A 17,633-nucleotide genomic window follows, 5' to 3' on the forward strand; every position below is an offset into this window, starting at 1 on the left:
CCACTTCCATTAACAGGAATTTTGCTTTGGAAATAGCTGTGGCACACAACATTTAGCATTCTAAAATGCATTTTATAAAGGTAAAACCTTTTCATACACAGTGTATGCCGGCTACCTTGTCTGGTCATTGAGGTCACATTCCTAAACTCCACCAATTAAAAAAGCGATGGAATCATCAATCAGATAAAGTCCTTCACATATTTCTGACAGGGTTTTATGGTTGTGCCAAATTTGCTCAAGATAGAACTTCATGATTAAATGTCCTATGGGGCGTGGTGTTGACATAATGGGTGTTGGGTTAAAGGACACCACACACCGCATTGAAAAAAAAAATGCAACAAACCCAGAAGTATCTGACTCTGGAATTCTGTTGGCAGCCATAGTTCTTCATGATGTGTTGTACATTTCATGTGGATATGTGCAATAATCCAGCATGAAACGTTGCCCTTGTGCAGGAGATTCCTATGATAAAGAGCTGTCACTGATGTTCTCTCTTCTGTTAAAGGGTAGCAGGTCTTTTATTTGGTCCTCTGTAGATTTTAGCCGGCAGTCTGTGGTGAGTCTGTTCAGTCTCTGCTATTTGCACACTTTAAGTACTGCAAAGTAATAAAGGAGTTTACAAAGGAACTGGGTAACACAAAGCAGATTTATATCAATTATAGCTACAGAAGAATTAATTATTTATATATATATAAAGAAAACTCATGTAAAGCAAACCAACATCTTCACATATGTAAGACCAACATGTAATAACATGTATGATTAAAAACGTATCTTTGGAGATTTGATTGAAAGAAGGTAAAACTTAATCGAGGAAACAAAGTCTCTCCTGCAATAAAACCTTCCTACCAGCAAGTTATTTCCATCAGTTCCACTTTAGGTGATGTTGTAGTTCCCTTAATGGTTCGTTTTAGGAAAGAACTTAGCCTTTAATGTTAGGTGGCCCTTTAAAAGAACAAGGAAAGAAGCCGATTCAATTATGAAAACCATTTCAGTTATTTGAAGCATTTTATTCCGGCCAATAAATTATAAATGGGACTTTTTAATCTTGCATTCATGGTTAAAGCCTAATCCGGCTGTGTGCTTCTGTACAAACTGTGCCGGGTCCTCAGCGTACATTGTCTCCTTACCTAAATTACTGCGGTATCTCAGCTGGTTACGAATGCTGTACAGAATAACATGCTTCTCATATTCTTTCTGTGAGTTTCCCAGGCTCTGTAGAAACAAAACATTCACAAAAGGAATTATTTGTCTCATATCATTCATTTATAAAAAAAAAAAAAAAAAATACAGATGTGTGTTAAACATTTTTAGTATATGAAGAGGTTATATAGTTACATGACTATGGACTTTGTACAGCACTGTGTAACATAGTCACTCGGGGACAAAAAATGTGGATGTCATAGGTAAAAAGGAATGAAAAAGTTATCATGAATAGCTCAATATAAAATAACATTAGGGTAATGTGCACACTTGCGGTGAGGTTGCAGGGCATTTACTGCTTCCTCCTGCCGGAGAGACACCGCATGTAGCTTCTTCCAGCGGCAGCCTCATAGCGAATGAATGGGGACAGCGGTGAGCGGTACCACTGTGCAGACGCAGGTTAAGAACCAGACCCCAGATGCGATTAATGAGCTGCTGGGGGTGGCTTAATCCTGGAGCAGGTCTGAACCGAACATAACATCTGGGTCTCTATTCATTCACTCCAGTGTTCTCCCCAGGAAATATTTTTCACCCTCAAAAGGGATGTTGTAGCTAGGGGGGGGTTTAAACAAGTGGGCAGCCAGGTGAAAAATGCGCCCCGGCTAAAATGTGCTGGGGAGAAGACAGCACTATATTTACAATAAGGTGAATGTTACAGCTGCAGGGCTCTACACTTTAACGTTAAAGGTTAAAGGAGAATATCATTGGTCTAATTAGTTACCCAGCAGTCAATTCTTACAGAGGATCTACAATGCCTCTCCTTTGCGCTCATGTTGTCCCCCTGTCACACGCACGTCGCCCTATTCTTACATTTAATTCAGCATCAAAGAACATTTACAGAGTCCCATGTGCAAGGTGAATGTCTGGTGAATACAGTGACTGCAGCAGAATCCTAGTTACCATTGGAACATAGAATAAAGCTGATATCACCCACTAAGAAAATTCCTCCTTGTAATTTCCATCAATTCACTTGAACTTCCTTCCACTTCCTGTTGTATCTAGGAATAAAAACAGACAAATCTTCCAAACCGGGGACAGCAATAAAAACTAACAGAGATCCCAAATCTTTCCCCCTTCGGTTCAATTCTAAAGCTCAAGGCAAACAGCACAAAGATGAAATTCATAGCAGGGAAGAAATTTTCCCTCTCAGAAGATTTGCATCAGTCTATGCAGTCCTAATATTATTATTATATAGCACCATCATATTACGCAGCGCTGTACAAAGTCATGTCCTTCAAAGGAGCTCACAATCTAATGTCCCTACCATAGTCATATGTCATTAGTACAGCCTAAGGCCAATTTTTGGGTGGAAGCCAATTAACCTAACTGCATGTTTTTGGAATGTGGGAGGAAACCGGAGTACCTGGAGGAAACCCACACAAACACAGCGAGAACGTGCAAACTCCATGCAGATAATGCCCTGGCCAGGATTTGAACCTGGGACCTTGGGCTGCAAAGGCCAGAGTGCTGACCACTGAGCCACTGTGCTGCCCAGCATTAATATTTGTAATACTCTGACAAACAGCACAAGTGAAGGGATTTAGGTGAAACAAACAAGCTTTATCTTTCCTGGGACTGGACAGTAAGTGGAGAAGCAGCAGCTGTCACTCAGCTCTCTCCTTCTATCAGCATATGTCAGTAGCATCTAAACAGTGCACAACAACTGCATGGACTTGTGCTGCTTCTCCTATTCCCAGTCTGAGCCCTGCTGAACAGGAGATTGCAAGGGAGTTAAATAAGAGAATCTTTACGGTCTGCATTTATTGATGGAGATATGAACACTGAATCTGCTCTGATTCCATCATTAGGGGGTAAAGAGTAACAAAAATATAAAAATGATAGTCTGGCTGTCTTGCTGACCCACATTCTGCTTTATCATGAGGCTGGCGATAGACATTTCTGGTAACAGACACGGTAATAAAGGATTTATGTTGTTATGACAGTCATCGGGGAAGCAATTATGACACAGAAATAAATTCAATAGCAGCAAAACAAAAGTGAAATATTCCAGACAAAGAACAGGAACGCACAGTGCTGAACCTACAGCCTTGTAAATGGCAATCAACTATCACACCCAGCAATGCCTATGGTAGACTTTATCCTCCTTTTTAACATGGGGGAACCTTGAAATACCTTTCAGGTCTTCAGGGAACCCCAGCTATGATTTCTTTATCCACAGTTCTCAGTATATTAGTGTGGTGATCAGTGAAAAGAATTCCTCTTACATTTCTGGCCATTGGGAAGAATACCACCCTTACAAATAGCCAAAAAGATCATCGGGGTCACCTAAACTGACCTGAGAGGTGCAAATTGCTCAAGGAACCCCCAGCGCCCTCTGGAGGAGCCCTGGTACAATAATGATGATAATGTTATTGAATAGTAACTGCAACACTGGTATGGGGAGTGGTAAAACGAAGAGGCATATATAAAAGGATCAAAATCATATGGCTATTTTAATGTACAGTGCTGTGTCACATGTTGGCGCTATAATTATATTATGGCTGCAGTTTTTATAACACTGGTGGTGCAATCAGACATAACAATGACAAATACAGGGTGGTAGTCTGGTGATGACACTTATAAAAGGGATGGGATTGTAATGGGGGTAAGTATAGAAATTGGGGGTTCAGGGTGCTGGTGTCACAAGAAATGTACCAGATGACAATGATAAATAAGGAGGTGTCAGGAATTCAGCAGTGACAGCAATATCTGATACGTCGGGGTATACGATATAGTTCTGAATTTTGTGTACTTATGGAGGGAGTCAGACTATTGGTAACAAGAGATGCTTAAGCCAGAAACAAACAAGGAGCAATAGGTACATAGGGATGTACAGGTAGTCCCTGGGTTAAGGACATCCGACATACGGACGATTCCTAGATACGAACTGGGCTGAACAGGGCTTCCCTACTTGCTTGTGTGCAGGACTGAGGCTTGACGGGGAGAGGGGGCAGTTTGCATGACTTGCAGAACAAATCTTTCACTAAACACAACTGAGGTTGTGGATGATTTTAAAACCTGATCTGTAACATCCTGTAACTCTTTAATGAACAAGACAAACTCTGCAGTTGTTTCTTTTTGCATATCAGAGCACAGCTTGCTCCAGAAGTAAATAAATAGCTAGGATCCATAAAGATTTTTTTTTTTTGCTTTGTTTGTGATTAATACAGTAACTGACACCACACTGCCTAATAATGGTTTGTTCTTAAGTTGAATTTGTATGTAAGTCAGAAGATGTACATTGTTTTAATAAATGCAATTAGGACAGATGTTTGTCTCAACATTTTATTAGGCAGTGTGGTATCAGTTACTGTATAAAATCCTCACTGTGACTTAATCACAAACAAAACAAAAATAAAATCTTTATGGAGCCTAGACATTAATTAACTTCTGGAGCAAGCTGTGCTTTGATATGCAAAAAGAAACAACTGCAAAGTTTAACTTAGTCATTAAAGAGTTACAAGAGGCTGCAGAAGAGTTAATTACTTAGTATTACGCACAACCTCTGATGTGTTTAGCAAACAATTTCATCTGCAAGTCATGCAAACCGACCCTCCCCCATCTTGCACACAGTGAGCAGGGAACCCTGTTTGTATCTAGAAGGCGTCCATATGTTGGATGTCCTTAACCTGGGGACGACCGGTATTGGAAGGAACAATGCGGACAACAGAGATGGCGGAAACAGGTACAGGGGAACAGGAGATGGGAGAAGTGGCAGACACAGGTGATGGAGTTGGGGGGCACATACAAGTGATGGGGGAAGGGACAGGACAGGTAATGAAGAGGACAAATGCTAAAGGTTGATGATGGATGCTGGAGGTGGGGACAGAATAAAGAAAGATATCAGGACAAGCACAGGTGATGCAGGTGGAGACACACGTTGAAGGTGTTGGCATGTAGTAAGGAACACATACTGGAATTGGTAATAGAGGTGAGAACACATGCTGAAAGCAGTTTTTGGAGATGGGGGCACATTATGTGGGGAAGGAATGATGTAGACAGATGATAGAAGGGTGCAGGTGATAGAGATGGGGACACAAGCAGGTGGTGATGGAATTGGTGACACATGTAGGGTGGTGGTAGGTGATGAAAACACATGTTGGGGACACAAATGATAGATCTTGTGATACGCTCAGGTGATGGAGGGGGTCATGTCTGAATAAGGTGATAGAGCTGCCAACCTTAATAGGTGATGGAGGGGCACTGGTGAAATCGGTGGTGACAGGTTTAGATGATGGAGGAGGTGAAAAATACATGGCCAGGGGGAAACATGGGACACAGGGGTAGTTTAGATGACAGAGAGGGAGTGTTGGAGGTGGGGTCTTTTGTAAAAGAGGTGACAGGAGAGGACATGGACAGGTTTTGGAGATGGTGACAGGCTATGTTGAATGAGGATGTGACATGGACAGGTGAGAGAGGGAGAGGTGATGGGGGCACAAAAAGATATGGAGACACAGGGCCACAGGTAATGGGGGAGGTGAATAGGGCAGGAGACAGATAGGCATAGGTGATGGGGAGATGACTAAGCAGCACCGGTGACATAGGTGATGAGGGACATGACATGGATAGGTGACAAAGGGTCACAGGTGATGTGGGAGGTGACATAAGACAGGTGACAGAGGGGCACAGGTCATATGTAATGAGGAGGGGCCACTTATGGAGACACATATGCAGGGGAGGGGTGATAAGGTGTCTAAGTTGAAGGAGGGAGTGGCAGAGGGGCACATTTGATGGGGGAGGTGACATAGACAGGTGACACATGACCACAGGTAATAGGGAGGAGAAATGTAGAGGTGACAGGGCCACAGGTGATGATGGAGGTGAAATCGACAGGGCCACAGGTAATAGGGGAGGGGCCATGGACAGGTGACAGAGGGGCACAGGTGACATGTCCACAGGTAATAGGGAGGAAATATGTACAGGTGACACATGGCCACAGGTAATAGGGGAGGAGACATGGACAGGTGACAAAGGGGCACAGGTGATGGGGAGGAGCCATGGACAGGTGACATGGGGACCATGGGTGATAAAGAAGGTGACATGGACAGGTGACAGAGGAGCACAGGTAATACAGGTGATGGGGAGGAGCCATGAACAGGTGACACATGGCCACAGGTGATAGGGAGGAGCCACAGACAGGTCACAGAGGGGCACAGGTGATGGGGGAGGAACCATGGACGGGCGACACATGGCCACGGGTGATGGGGAGGAGCCACGGACAGGTCACAGAGGGGCACAGGTGATGGGGGGAGGAGCCATGGATGGGTGACATTGGGCCACAGGTGATGGGGGGAGGAGCCATGGATGGGTGACATAGGGCCACAGGTGATGGGGGAGGAGCCATGGATGGAGACACATATGCAGGGGAGGGGTGATGAAGTGTCTAAGTTGCAGCAGGCAGTGACTGGTGATGTGGAGGTGACACAGACGGTTACATGTTGGTGGTGCTCCGGGAGGGTGCGATGGTGGTCGCCCAGCTCCTCACCTGTCTGACGTTGGCCGGCAGCTTGGCCCAGGGGTAGTTGTGTCGGATGTGGAACTCTACGTCAATATTCATTGTGCCCGGAGTGACACCAGTGGCAGCCCCCGGCTCACACCATGTCACCGTCTCATGTCCCCGCACCCCTCCTATCTATCTCTATAACTTGCCCTCGGTGCTAAACTACTTCCTCATTGGACAACAGCTTGAACGCTGTCCCATACGTCACTTCCTCTGGGGCGGAGCTCCGGTAAAGTCAGTCTGCTCGCTAGAGCCCATGTATACATTAGTGATTCTGTCTCCATTCAGCCTGGCGGCCATATTGTTGTAGCCTAAAGCGGTGACAACTTGGAAAGTTCAGACTATGTGCGTTGTCAAAAACGTGTGTAACCCAAAGCAACATGCAACATTCTGCCTTTACTGCACGTTAGAAAAAAAATACACAGATTTTAACTTTCTTATAGAAATACCATTTTACATTACATTATGGCTTTTTTTCAGCTTTTTTTACAGCAAGGCAGCACTTTAATTGAATTTCCTATCACTTTATGTTATGTTTTTAGTCCCTAAAGCTGTAAAGCAGAGACATACAGATCATTTCCTGCCATACCTGCTGGCATTTGTTGGTAACATAGCTTTAGTTCTGCTTTCAACCAAAAAAAAAACTTTCAGTTTACAGTTTGTTTTTTAAAACTAGCCACATCCCATGTAGAAAAGCCTGTCCCCTGTCTGTATAATGCATTGAAGGGCCCTTATTGTGTATGTGGAAACAGAAGTCTCTCTGCTGTGGTCTGATGTGCCCCCTGCTGAGCCAGAGCCCTCCAATCATCATTATTATTTAAAAAAAAAAAAAAACTCTATAATATAAGAAAATTTTAATATGAACTGAATTCAGAATCCTATAAAAGGCATAGGAGCAATGCAAGTCCATGCTACCCAAAGAACAGAACCCACCAAGGGGATTGTGGGTAGAGTAGAGCAGATGGTACCAAGCCTGAGCTGCCAACCTTTTAACTGGAAACCATTGGTTGTCTCTATCAGCTCCCCCCTCCTGAATCTGACTCCTCCATTAATAAATAATGATCTGACATTTCACCACACCCATGTCTTATCCTTCTCAGATTCCAGAAAACAAGCAAACCAATTTACTGCAGGAGATTATAGGAACAACTTTGCTGTATTTATTGCAAGCTATGTACCTGTATTTGACTCAGTTCCACTAAACAAAGCTCAACTATGCTAGATAGCAATGTACATAAGTAGCAGACAGTATAATAAACCAATGTTCAATATCAAATTTAATCATAACATAGTCAGTAAAGGTTGACTGATTTTCCCTACTCCTATATATTCCAATATGCATACAGGTAGTCCCCGGGTTACATACAACGTAGGGACTGTAGCTTTGTTCTTATGTTGAATTTGTATGTAAGTCGGAACAGGTACACGTTCGTCGTTCGTTTTCCAACGATAATAATTGGAAGTGTGTACGTAGCTTTAGTTTACAAGGACGTTTCCCCCAGCGTTTGGCCTGAGGCTTTAAAAGTCCATGTTTGAAATCCCCATGCATTCCAATGGGCTAATCTATACCAGGACGTTTCCTTGAGGCATATTTCTGAGTGTTATCTATAATGTTGCTTGCAACGTTTTAAAAAAATTAAAACAGTGAGTTAACAGTGGAAAACGCCCCAAAACGCCGGTAAACGCTTCTGGTAATTTCAATGGGGTATTTTCAAGTGTTTTGGGGCATTTTTAAGCACTACAAATGTGAACCCGGTAAAAATGGGGGGAAATGCAGAATAAACATTTTCCAGCGTTTTAAAGGCAAGATTTAAAACACTAATAAAAGTGCATAAAAACGCAGTAGGAACATTTACCATGTGTTTTTATAAATGTTCCTGTAGACCCAGTCTTATGTTAGGTAAAAAAATCTGTTTTTTTTTTTCAGTGCAACACCATTTTTTAAAATAATAGGATGCAGCACCGCCACCAATAATAAATGAATAGGAGCGCAAAGCCAAGAGCCTCCCGGAATGCGTGAAGTACGTATCCTGGGAGGCTCTTGGCTGCTCCTTCTTCAACTCGGGCGTGCACAGAAGGAGCCCTTTAGTGAAAAAGAAAAAAAATAGCTGATCTCAGGAATGCGCAGTGATATCAGCAAGTTTTTTTTCTCATCTACGTCACCCGTCTCGCGTCTTTGTCAGGTGACATAGTTAGAAGAACCCGGAAGAAGAGGAAATGATGGCTGCGCCCGGCGCGCCAGCCCGGAGACAGATACGGGGACGAACCAGGACCCGATGTAAGAAGCCTCCGGACCGATTGTCTGCTCTGTGGGATTGAAGGTAAGCGTATTTTTTTTGTTGTGGATGCGTTTTGATTTTATTACCTCTTTAAGATCACCAACAACCTCAGCTGTGTTTAGCAAAAGATTTCCTCTGCAAGTCATGCAAACCACCCCTCCCCCATCAAGCCTCCATCCTGCACACGAGCGAGCAGGGAAGCCTGTGCGTATCTAGGAGGCATCCGTATGTTGGATGTCCTTACCCCGGGGACTACCTGTACATCCATTAATGAATATTACATTTCTTTTGTGCATTTAACTTTTATTACACAATAATATGATGCTTATACACAGTTGAAAGTATTCAATTGTCCATATTGTAAAAATCTCTCCGTATTTATATTCCCCTGAAAAAGCCATTAGATGTAACGTGTCGGGAAAAACGAGACAGCCTTTACTGACTATGTTATGTTCTAATGTGATATTCAACATTGGTTTATTATACTGTCTATTACTCATGTACATTTCTACCTAGCATAGATGAGCTTTGTCTAGTTGAGAATGTTATATAAGTCCACACTCAGTTAATCATTTGATTTGTTGTCTTAAAAAGCCATCTATCTCTTCCTTCCTTCTTGTGAGTGGCACCAGGAGCCAATCTGTTGTATGAATCTTGCATGTGCTCTGCCCTACCATAGACCAGTGGTCACCAACCTTTTGGACGACACTCATTTCACGGACTCCGGACCGCGCATGCGCGGGGAACCATGTGTCACTCAAAGGGGAAGAAACTTCCTCTAAACTTCCTCTAAAGTGATATCATGATGCCAGAAGACACAATCCGCCCACCTCCTTGAGCCTGCAATCTATACGGGAGACATGGTCCTTCTCTTGACCCCGCTTGGGGGTGCACCGGCCAGAGCCACGACCAGTGGTTGGCGACCGCTGCCATAGAATATGCCACCATCAGGAGGAGGGAGGTCCTGACCCCCCTATATAGATATAACTCTGTAGGTCATACCTAGAGGGATCACTGGGGGTTTATTCTAGGTGGGGGGTTTTTAGCAGGAGGAAGTCCTGACCTCTATATAGAAGGAGAGAAAAATCAGTCTGCTGCTTCTCCTTTCACTGTCCAATTATAAATGATTGTCAAGACCTGTGTTACTTATCTGTGCTGTGTGAATCCTAGAATTTGATAGACCAAAATACAAATCCCAAGTCAGGTAAAAAATTATTTAGCTAATTCACTGGACTTTAGATATTAAGATATATTTTATTATATATGAGCGTCACACCTGGCACACCATCATATTTTTTTAATGTTTTTATTGTATACATTGTAATGATCATTCAGAGCAGCCTCACACTTTTCACCCTGGAGGAACCCTGGAAATTATTTTCAGGTCTTGGAGATCCCAAGCTAAAACCATAATATTGGAGGTCAATGGGAAACAAATTTGTCTTGACTGTCCATCAATTGGTGGCTAGTTTAAAGAATGCCCCCTGGTGGCTAAAATAATCATGCAGCTGGTTCTACCAGGCAGTGTCGGCCCCACAACTAGGCAGGCATCATTAAATGTCAGTAAGGCACAGTTGGAGAAACCCTAAGCAACCTCTGGAGGAACCCTGGTCGGGAATGGCTGATTCAGATTGTGTTCACAATGCATTGAAGAACTTGCTGTTGCTGATAGGATTTAAAATATATTAGTTTTTTTTTTCTACTTTTTAACAATGCTCAATAATTGCAATATTGGGGATAGAGGGGGTAGCATTGTCACCCTAGGTTGCTCTACTGATTTGAACTACAAACACACCTTCCTCTTTTCGTCCCTTTTTTAAAGGGCAGGGGGATTGCAGTTCACAGGAAATAACAAGAACACCAATACTTCAATCTTGGGCTCAGCAAACTTTTCCACATTTAGGCTACATACACGTCAGATGATTGTCGTCTGATAATTATCGTATCGTCTAGTATCGAATGAATCTGGTGTGTGTACAGCGCTAACCTGATGATGTTCATGAATCTGTTCTGGCAGATCCAAGAACGATAATCAATCATAATACAAGTTAAAGGGAGAGACGCAGCGTGCCATTGCAACTGCATTACCTTTATGGCCACGTCCACATAAAACCATCGTCCATTTTTCCCACGTCATGCACCTTATTGATGGACCTGTTTAGGCCTTAGGCTGTACCCTGTTGGCCCGTAGAATGTTAAATGTATTCACTTTAATAGAACCAGAGCTCAGTCCAAATCACACAATCCAGACACTAGATCAGCCCAGTTCTTGCACTTTGGACCTCAGATCAGCCCCAAGACCTTTAGAAATGCAGAGAATTGCTATGGGATGTGTGTGGGTGGCTCAGCACAGCGCTCGAGGTCCAAAGCCACCTTAACGGCCTCATAAAGTATAGGCCAGGTTCTGTAACTGACCACCTAGATTGTAAGCTCTTCAGGACAGGGTCCTCTCCTCCTCCTGTGTCACTTTCTGTATCTGTCCGTCATTTTCAACCCCTATTTAAAGTACAGAGCTACGTATTATGTTGGTGCTATATAAATCCTGTTTAATAATATTATTAGTAATAATAAATTGTCAGTTTCATCACATGTTAGTGCAAAAGCCATCCCGTACCAGGGATTTGCCAACCCCTGGTATACCTTTGGAGTTTTTATACAACTCCACTTTTTCTTGGTTGGCATGTCACAAGCGATCAGAAGTTCCATTCACCTGAGCAGAATAAGTGATTGCCACTTTTTGTAGCAGTGATGGCCATCTGTGAAGGTGGAGATCAGTAACTATACACTTAATTATGGTTGCTCATTTCTGCATTTGAAAAAATATATGAATTGTACAGACTATTTGTATATCAGTACTATTTTTATGGTGAACAGTCTGGTTGTTTTATTATTTTCATTGTATATATGTGTACTGCTCATCCTACTGCACAGCTTTGTGAAATACCGTGGGGACTATTATTAATAATAATAATACTAATAAACAATATTTATATAACGCCAACATATTACACAGCGCTGTACATTAAATAGGGGTTGCAAATGACAGACCGATACAAACAGAGTCACAGGAGGAGGAGAGGGCCCTGCCCTGAAGAGCTTACAATCTAAAAGGTGGAGAGCACACAATAGAACTATACAAATATTAGATAAAATCTGAAAAAGTAGGATATAAACTGCAGGGAATAAACATGAACACTAGATGGAGCTAAAGTCACTGAAGTAATACAGGTGTAATGCAGCCAACCTAACCCATGGCATAGCTGCCAACTATCCTGAAACAGTTACAAATTTTGAAGATTTGCCCAGGAAAATGTATCTGGTTTTGAGCATCAGTCACACTACCAATTTTATTTCCATGTTTTCCCAATGTTATATTCAGCTGTGAATATCGCTTGACCCCATGGCTCATGACCACAAAGAACTGTCTGCACTACTCAAAGATTGATCATTTCAACTGTTAGACTGTATACACATGTGCAATAATTGTCATTGGAAAGGATCTTTTATGATGCATGCATGAGCGATTGCTATACATACAACACCGTTCTGCTCTATGGCTTTTTCAAGGCTCTACAATTATTAATATTACACAGTATTTATATAGTGCTAACATATTAAAAAGCGCTGTACAAAGTCATGTCACTAGCTGTCCCTCAGAGGAGCTCACAATCTAATGTCCCTACCATAGTCTTATATCATTATTACGGTCTAAGAGCAATTTTAAGCTAGCCACTGAGCCACCATGCTGGCTGGGCATTTACAATATAGAATATAGGAATAGATATAGAAATACACTGGATGTTTGGCCACCAATACTACGGGTTTCTTCTACTGCTCTGGGGACTATAAGTGTAATGGGGCTGGGTAGATTAAAAAAAGATCTGAATGAAGTCTGGGAATGTAATTTATTGAAGGCCAGCATGGTCTGGACTGTGCTTTCTCACTTGATCACTACATCTGATGGATAGGCTGCAGTGTTGAGAAATATACTGCATATTGCTTGCACTGCTTCCTGAGCACCCGTGTTGGATTTGGAACTGGTTTGCTGTCAGTTGGACACACAATGTTCACAAATGTGTTATCATTGCAACTTAGTCTGCATCCTATAACAATTTCATGAGTTGTGGAGACCTGGGAACTATGCAAACCTATATGGTGGTCATGCCCAAAGGCTCAGTGATTATGGACTTCCTTGTAGTATATTGTATTGTTATATCATTTTTATTCTTTCTCTCCAACTGAGACCTGACCTATGGGAAGTACTGTTTTTTGGTGGCTTGGATTCCATGGGCCTGATTCAATAAAGCCCTCCTTTCATCAGTGAACCTGGGTGATCCAGCAACTTTGGAATGGATTTGCTATTTGTTAACCTGCTCAACGGTAACCCCTAATATGGCTCGGGGAAAAAAAATCTGAAAGCGGTAACTAAACCAATGAACAACAATGATAAATAGAGTGTTACCTGGTCCGCCAGCACCTATCTTCGCAATCCCCGTCCTCTCGCATCCTCGGGCCAGCGTACTCCCCATCTGATAGGTTACCTGGGAGTTCCCGGTGACATTGGTGCATGCAGCCGTTGCGTTGGGGGAGTGGCAGGAATTTCAAGTTGCATTGCATTCAGTACAAAATAACTGTATTGAATGCCATACACTGGATTTATATGTCTAAAAGTGGTATATTATCTTTCATGAAAATGAATTTTACATTATAATATAATAGTATGAGTATAATATATATATATATATTTTTTTTTTTAAATGTATTTAATTTATTATTTTGACATAATTTTGTGTTTCAAATTTTATTATACTCATACTATTATATTATATTGTAAAATAAATTTTCATGAAAAACAATGTAACACTTTTGGACATATAAATCCAGACAGAAATGAACCGACCAGGAGGTTAGCAAATGTTTTTTATCCTGGACAAGATCAGTTCTAGGTTTGCTGGATCACTGATGAAAGTGTATCCTCTCCAGCCTTAGAGAGCTTTAATAAATCAGGCCCTATGCCTATAAACGACCATGGTTTGATGTTTCATGTTTTTGGTACAGCAAAGCAAAAATCTGTGAAACTCTAAAGCTTTATGCTTTGGTTAAGTCAAGACTAAAACAAGTGGCATCTTCATTAATGAAAAACTGCAATATTGGCACAATCTAGCACAGAGGTTGCGAACCGGTGGTCCGCGACAAAATTTTGGTGGTCCGCAGCTCTGGCCGGTGCACCTTCGAGTGGGGTCAGGAGAAGGACCCCACTGAGGGTGCGCACTGGCCTGAGCCCTGGAACACATCCCTGTTACAAATCCCAGGCTCAGGGGAGTGGGTTGTATCCCTGGACAGAACCTGCTCACTCTCCCATTACAGGCTTAGATCTGGGATGGGAGAGTGGGCGGGGTTTTGTCAAGATGATGTCACTTTGATTGACACCCTTACCCCCCGCACATGCACAGTCAGGTGCCGGTAATTTTAGTGGTCCGCGGTACCGAAAAGTTTAGTGACCACTGATCTAGCAGCCTTGCATTGATTTTACATATTTCCTGGAAATTTTAACCATGTGCTTCTTTGGATTTGGAGCTGTGGAATGCTAAGCCTAACAGTAATCTTCTTTAGAGTTAACAGTCCGTATGTTCATCCACTTCCTCCCTCTTTATTTTATCTCCTCTTCCCCCTTCTTTAACCCATCTTCTTTTAGCAGGCATGACTAAATTGCGGCCCATGTTCAGATTTCCACCAGCCCGCAGCCTCTGTCAAAAAATAAATAATATGTGGCACGCCAGCACTTTTGAGCACAGTAAAACATGCACGCGTACAAAAAAGCTATTTTATATTTCATTAGAGTTGATCAACTGCCTTGCAATCATCGGCTCACTACTCGGCTGGCATGATCGGCGGGATAGGAGTCCCCATGTGTGCACAGGGAATCCTCTAGGTCATTATAGTGGGCGTGTGCAATGCGGCACCCACACAGACCACGCCCACTCTGATTCCAAAAAAAAGTGCTCTGCACGGATCCTGCACTGACACCGGACTCCGTGCACAGGGAATCCCTCACGTCACCCTGGTGGACCTGTGCTGTGCGGCACCCACGCAGACCACATTTTCACCTCACCAAATCTGGCCCTCTTTGCAAAAAGTTTGAACACCCCTGTCTTAGAGTCTGACTTGCTATAAGGTTGTTCTATAATATGTCACAGTTTGTCCTTCCTATAGTTAGGCTCATATTGGGTTCTACATGCTTTGTACCCCTATAGTGTATTTGTATGATAAACCTTACCTTGTTTTTTTCTATTTCTTCTTTTTTATTTTTAAACTTCATTCAAATTTATTTGTGAAAAACAAAAGCTACACATTTATTAGGCATCACATTGTGAAAATGAGAATTCTATGGAAAAAAATGCAAAGACATCTTTGTTCAATGGAGCAAAAAAAGCTCAACGATTGAAGATTAGGTGACATAACCTTTTATTGTCCAGTTGCAGAGTTCTATTTGCTAACACTGTGTGGAGTTTGCTTTGATTCATACAGTGGCCTGACCTTTATGGTAAACCTCAGTGTAACAGAGAGCAGACAGAGATATCTGCACGGGCAGAAAACATACCAAAATATATAGAAAAAGGACTTTTTTTTAGTTTCTCTTTTTGTTTTTTGTTTTTTGTATAAAGTTGAATCCTTTGTTGCATCAAAAACATTCATGTAGTCCTTTAGATGAAAATAGGAAATTTTTGTAATTTTGTAACTTTAGTAAGATAATTTATGAAGAATATTCTTTATGAATGGTTTTAAAGTCAATGCTTTAGACCAGAGTATCTATACATTTTTCACATGGGAAAACCCTTGAAAAAACATTGAGGTGTTCAAGGAATCCCTAATATTAGACTTTTGTTTATGAAGAACAAATTAAAGCCCGATCCCTAGCTGAGGCGCACTCATCTTGTAGTCTCCCCATCCCTGTACCCTCCAGTAAATTCCTAATATTTTTCCAGATTATATCCCAGTGTTTCTTAACCAGGGTTCCTCCAGAGGTTACTAGGAGTACCTTGAGTACTCTCTGGTCAGTTTAGGTGACACCAATGGACATTTTGGCTATCTGTAAGGGTGATATTATTCCCAATGGCCAGCAATGTAAGAGACATTCTTCCTACTGACCACCACACTAATATACTGTGAGCTGTGGATATAGTATTTATAGAAGGGGTTCCCTAAAAGTTATATCAAGGATTCCCCCATATTAAAAGAAAGGCTGATATGCCTTCAATTGTCTTCAATGAACTCCAATGTCCTTTGGGCAATCATATGTATTGTACAGCGCTGCGTATTATGTTGGCGCTATATATATCCTGTTTAATAATAATAATCATGTGATGGCGGTAACAATGGACAATGCCAGTGAAAGGTTTTATAATTACCGTTCTTTATTGAAGGCCTAAGTGACAGAGCGCCAATGTGGGGCTAAAGATAATGCATTGTCACCTATTACTATTATTATTATTACTAAAAGTCCTTAGCTATTTGTTAACAAATATTTTAAATCCTGGGCCAGATCCATTCCAGGTTTGCTGGATCACCCAGCTTCACTGATGAAAGTGTAATCTTTAAGCTTTAATAAATCAGGGCCTATGAGTGAGGAAGTCAGTAGTAGGCCATTGGAGGAGCGAAGAGAGTGGCCGGGGGAGTATTTTTCTATCAGGTCAGAAAGGTAAGTGGGAAGTGCTATGGAGGGATTTAAAGGCAAAGCACAGGATCTTGAGTTTGATTCTAGTAAAAGTAAGGCAGGATCATCAGATATTATTTTTTGCATGCAATAAAAAATGTTAAAGTATATATGAAAATATTGTGTTTTCGTTTAATTATTCTTTAAGGACAATTAATTAATGATTGTCATGATTTAGATCTATAATGACCTTGGGGAATACCTGAGACCTATCCCATACACATGACATCATACATGATAAGAACAATCCACAAGGTGACATCTGTAAGCCATCAGGGCTGAACACGCAGAACGCTCCACCTATTTGTCTTATAGTGCAGCCAGTGGTACATGGGAAAAGATCATTTATAGTTGAGTTATTATGTGATTCTGAGCAGGAGACAAATAGGAAGATCAATAGCAGCAGTCATAGCAACTGTCACAAAGTACAGCCGGTTACCTGGTACTGTCTGTTTGCTTAGCTAGATAAGCACAATACTTTCAGCTTCCTGCATCTGATAAGCAAAGGTAACACACCCGTCTGTCTGAATAAACTCTCTGTATTACGTTACTTATTTGGAAATCTATATTCATTTTCAACTAAAATCCGAGCAGGTTTAATAATTGAGTTGCAATAGACTCCCCAATATTGTAGCTTTACGTAAAATCATAAAACACAATGTAACCCTATAATTATCGATTATAAACTATATAAATAAATATAAAATAAATATATAATATTATTTATATAATATATAATATATTATTTATTATATTTTTATATTTATATAAATATAAATATAAAATATATTTTGGAGTAAAGGTCATGTTGTGAAGATTTTTCCAATATGTGCCACATCCCAACAAAATATCTTTAGCTTACAGGTATCACAAACAAAACAGGACTTTTTGGGCACAGAGTTTTAAAATAAATGAAAATATAACTTTTATTTTAGAA

General features: G+C 41.4%; 1 protein-coding gene across 3 annotated transcripts in view; it reads right to left on the reverse strand.

Annotated features, from left to right (window-relative positions):
• The window catches only part of FAM91A1 (family with sequence similarity 91 member A1), a 40,426-nt gene extending 33,523 nt beyond the window's left edge, over positions 1 to 6,903 (reverse strand). For 2 of the 3 annotated variants that reach the window (XM_072410664.1, XM_072410663.1), the window contains exons 1-2: positions 6,689 to 6,903; positions 1,131 to 1,215 (exon numbers count right to left, since the gene is read on the reverse strand). In XM_072410664.1, the coding sequence (XP_072266765.1) occupies positions 1,131 to 1,215; positions 6,689 to 6,760 (157 nt within the window). In that variant the 5' untranslated portion in view covers positions 6,761 to 6,903. Of the gene's footprint in view, positions 1 to 343; positions 597 to 1,130; positions 1,216 to 6,688 lie in introns of those variants that run through there. The other variant, XM_072410665.1, reaches the window with a different exon arrangement.
• Positions 6,904 to 17,633: the final 10,730 nt, after the last annotated feature.

The sequence above is a fragment of the Pyxicephalus adspersus genome, chromosome 5 (genome assembly GCF_032062135.1).
Source record: "Pyxicephalus adspersus chromosome 5, UCB_Pads_2.0, whole genome shotgun sequence".
In the NCBI taxonomy this organism is placed as follows: domain Eukaryota; kingdom Metazoa; phylum Chordata; class Amphibia; order Anura; family Pyxicephalidae; genus Pyxicephalus; species Pyxicephalus adspersus.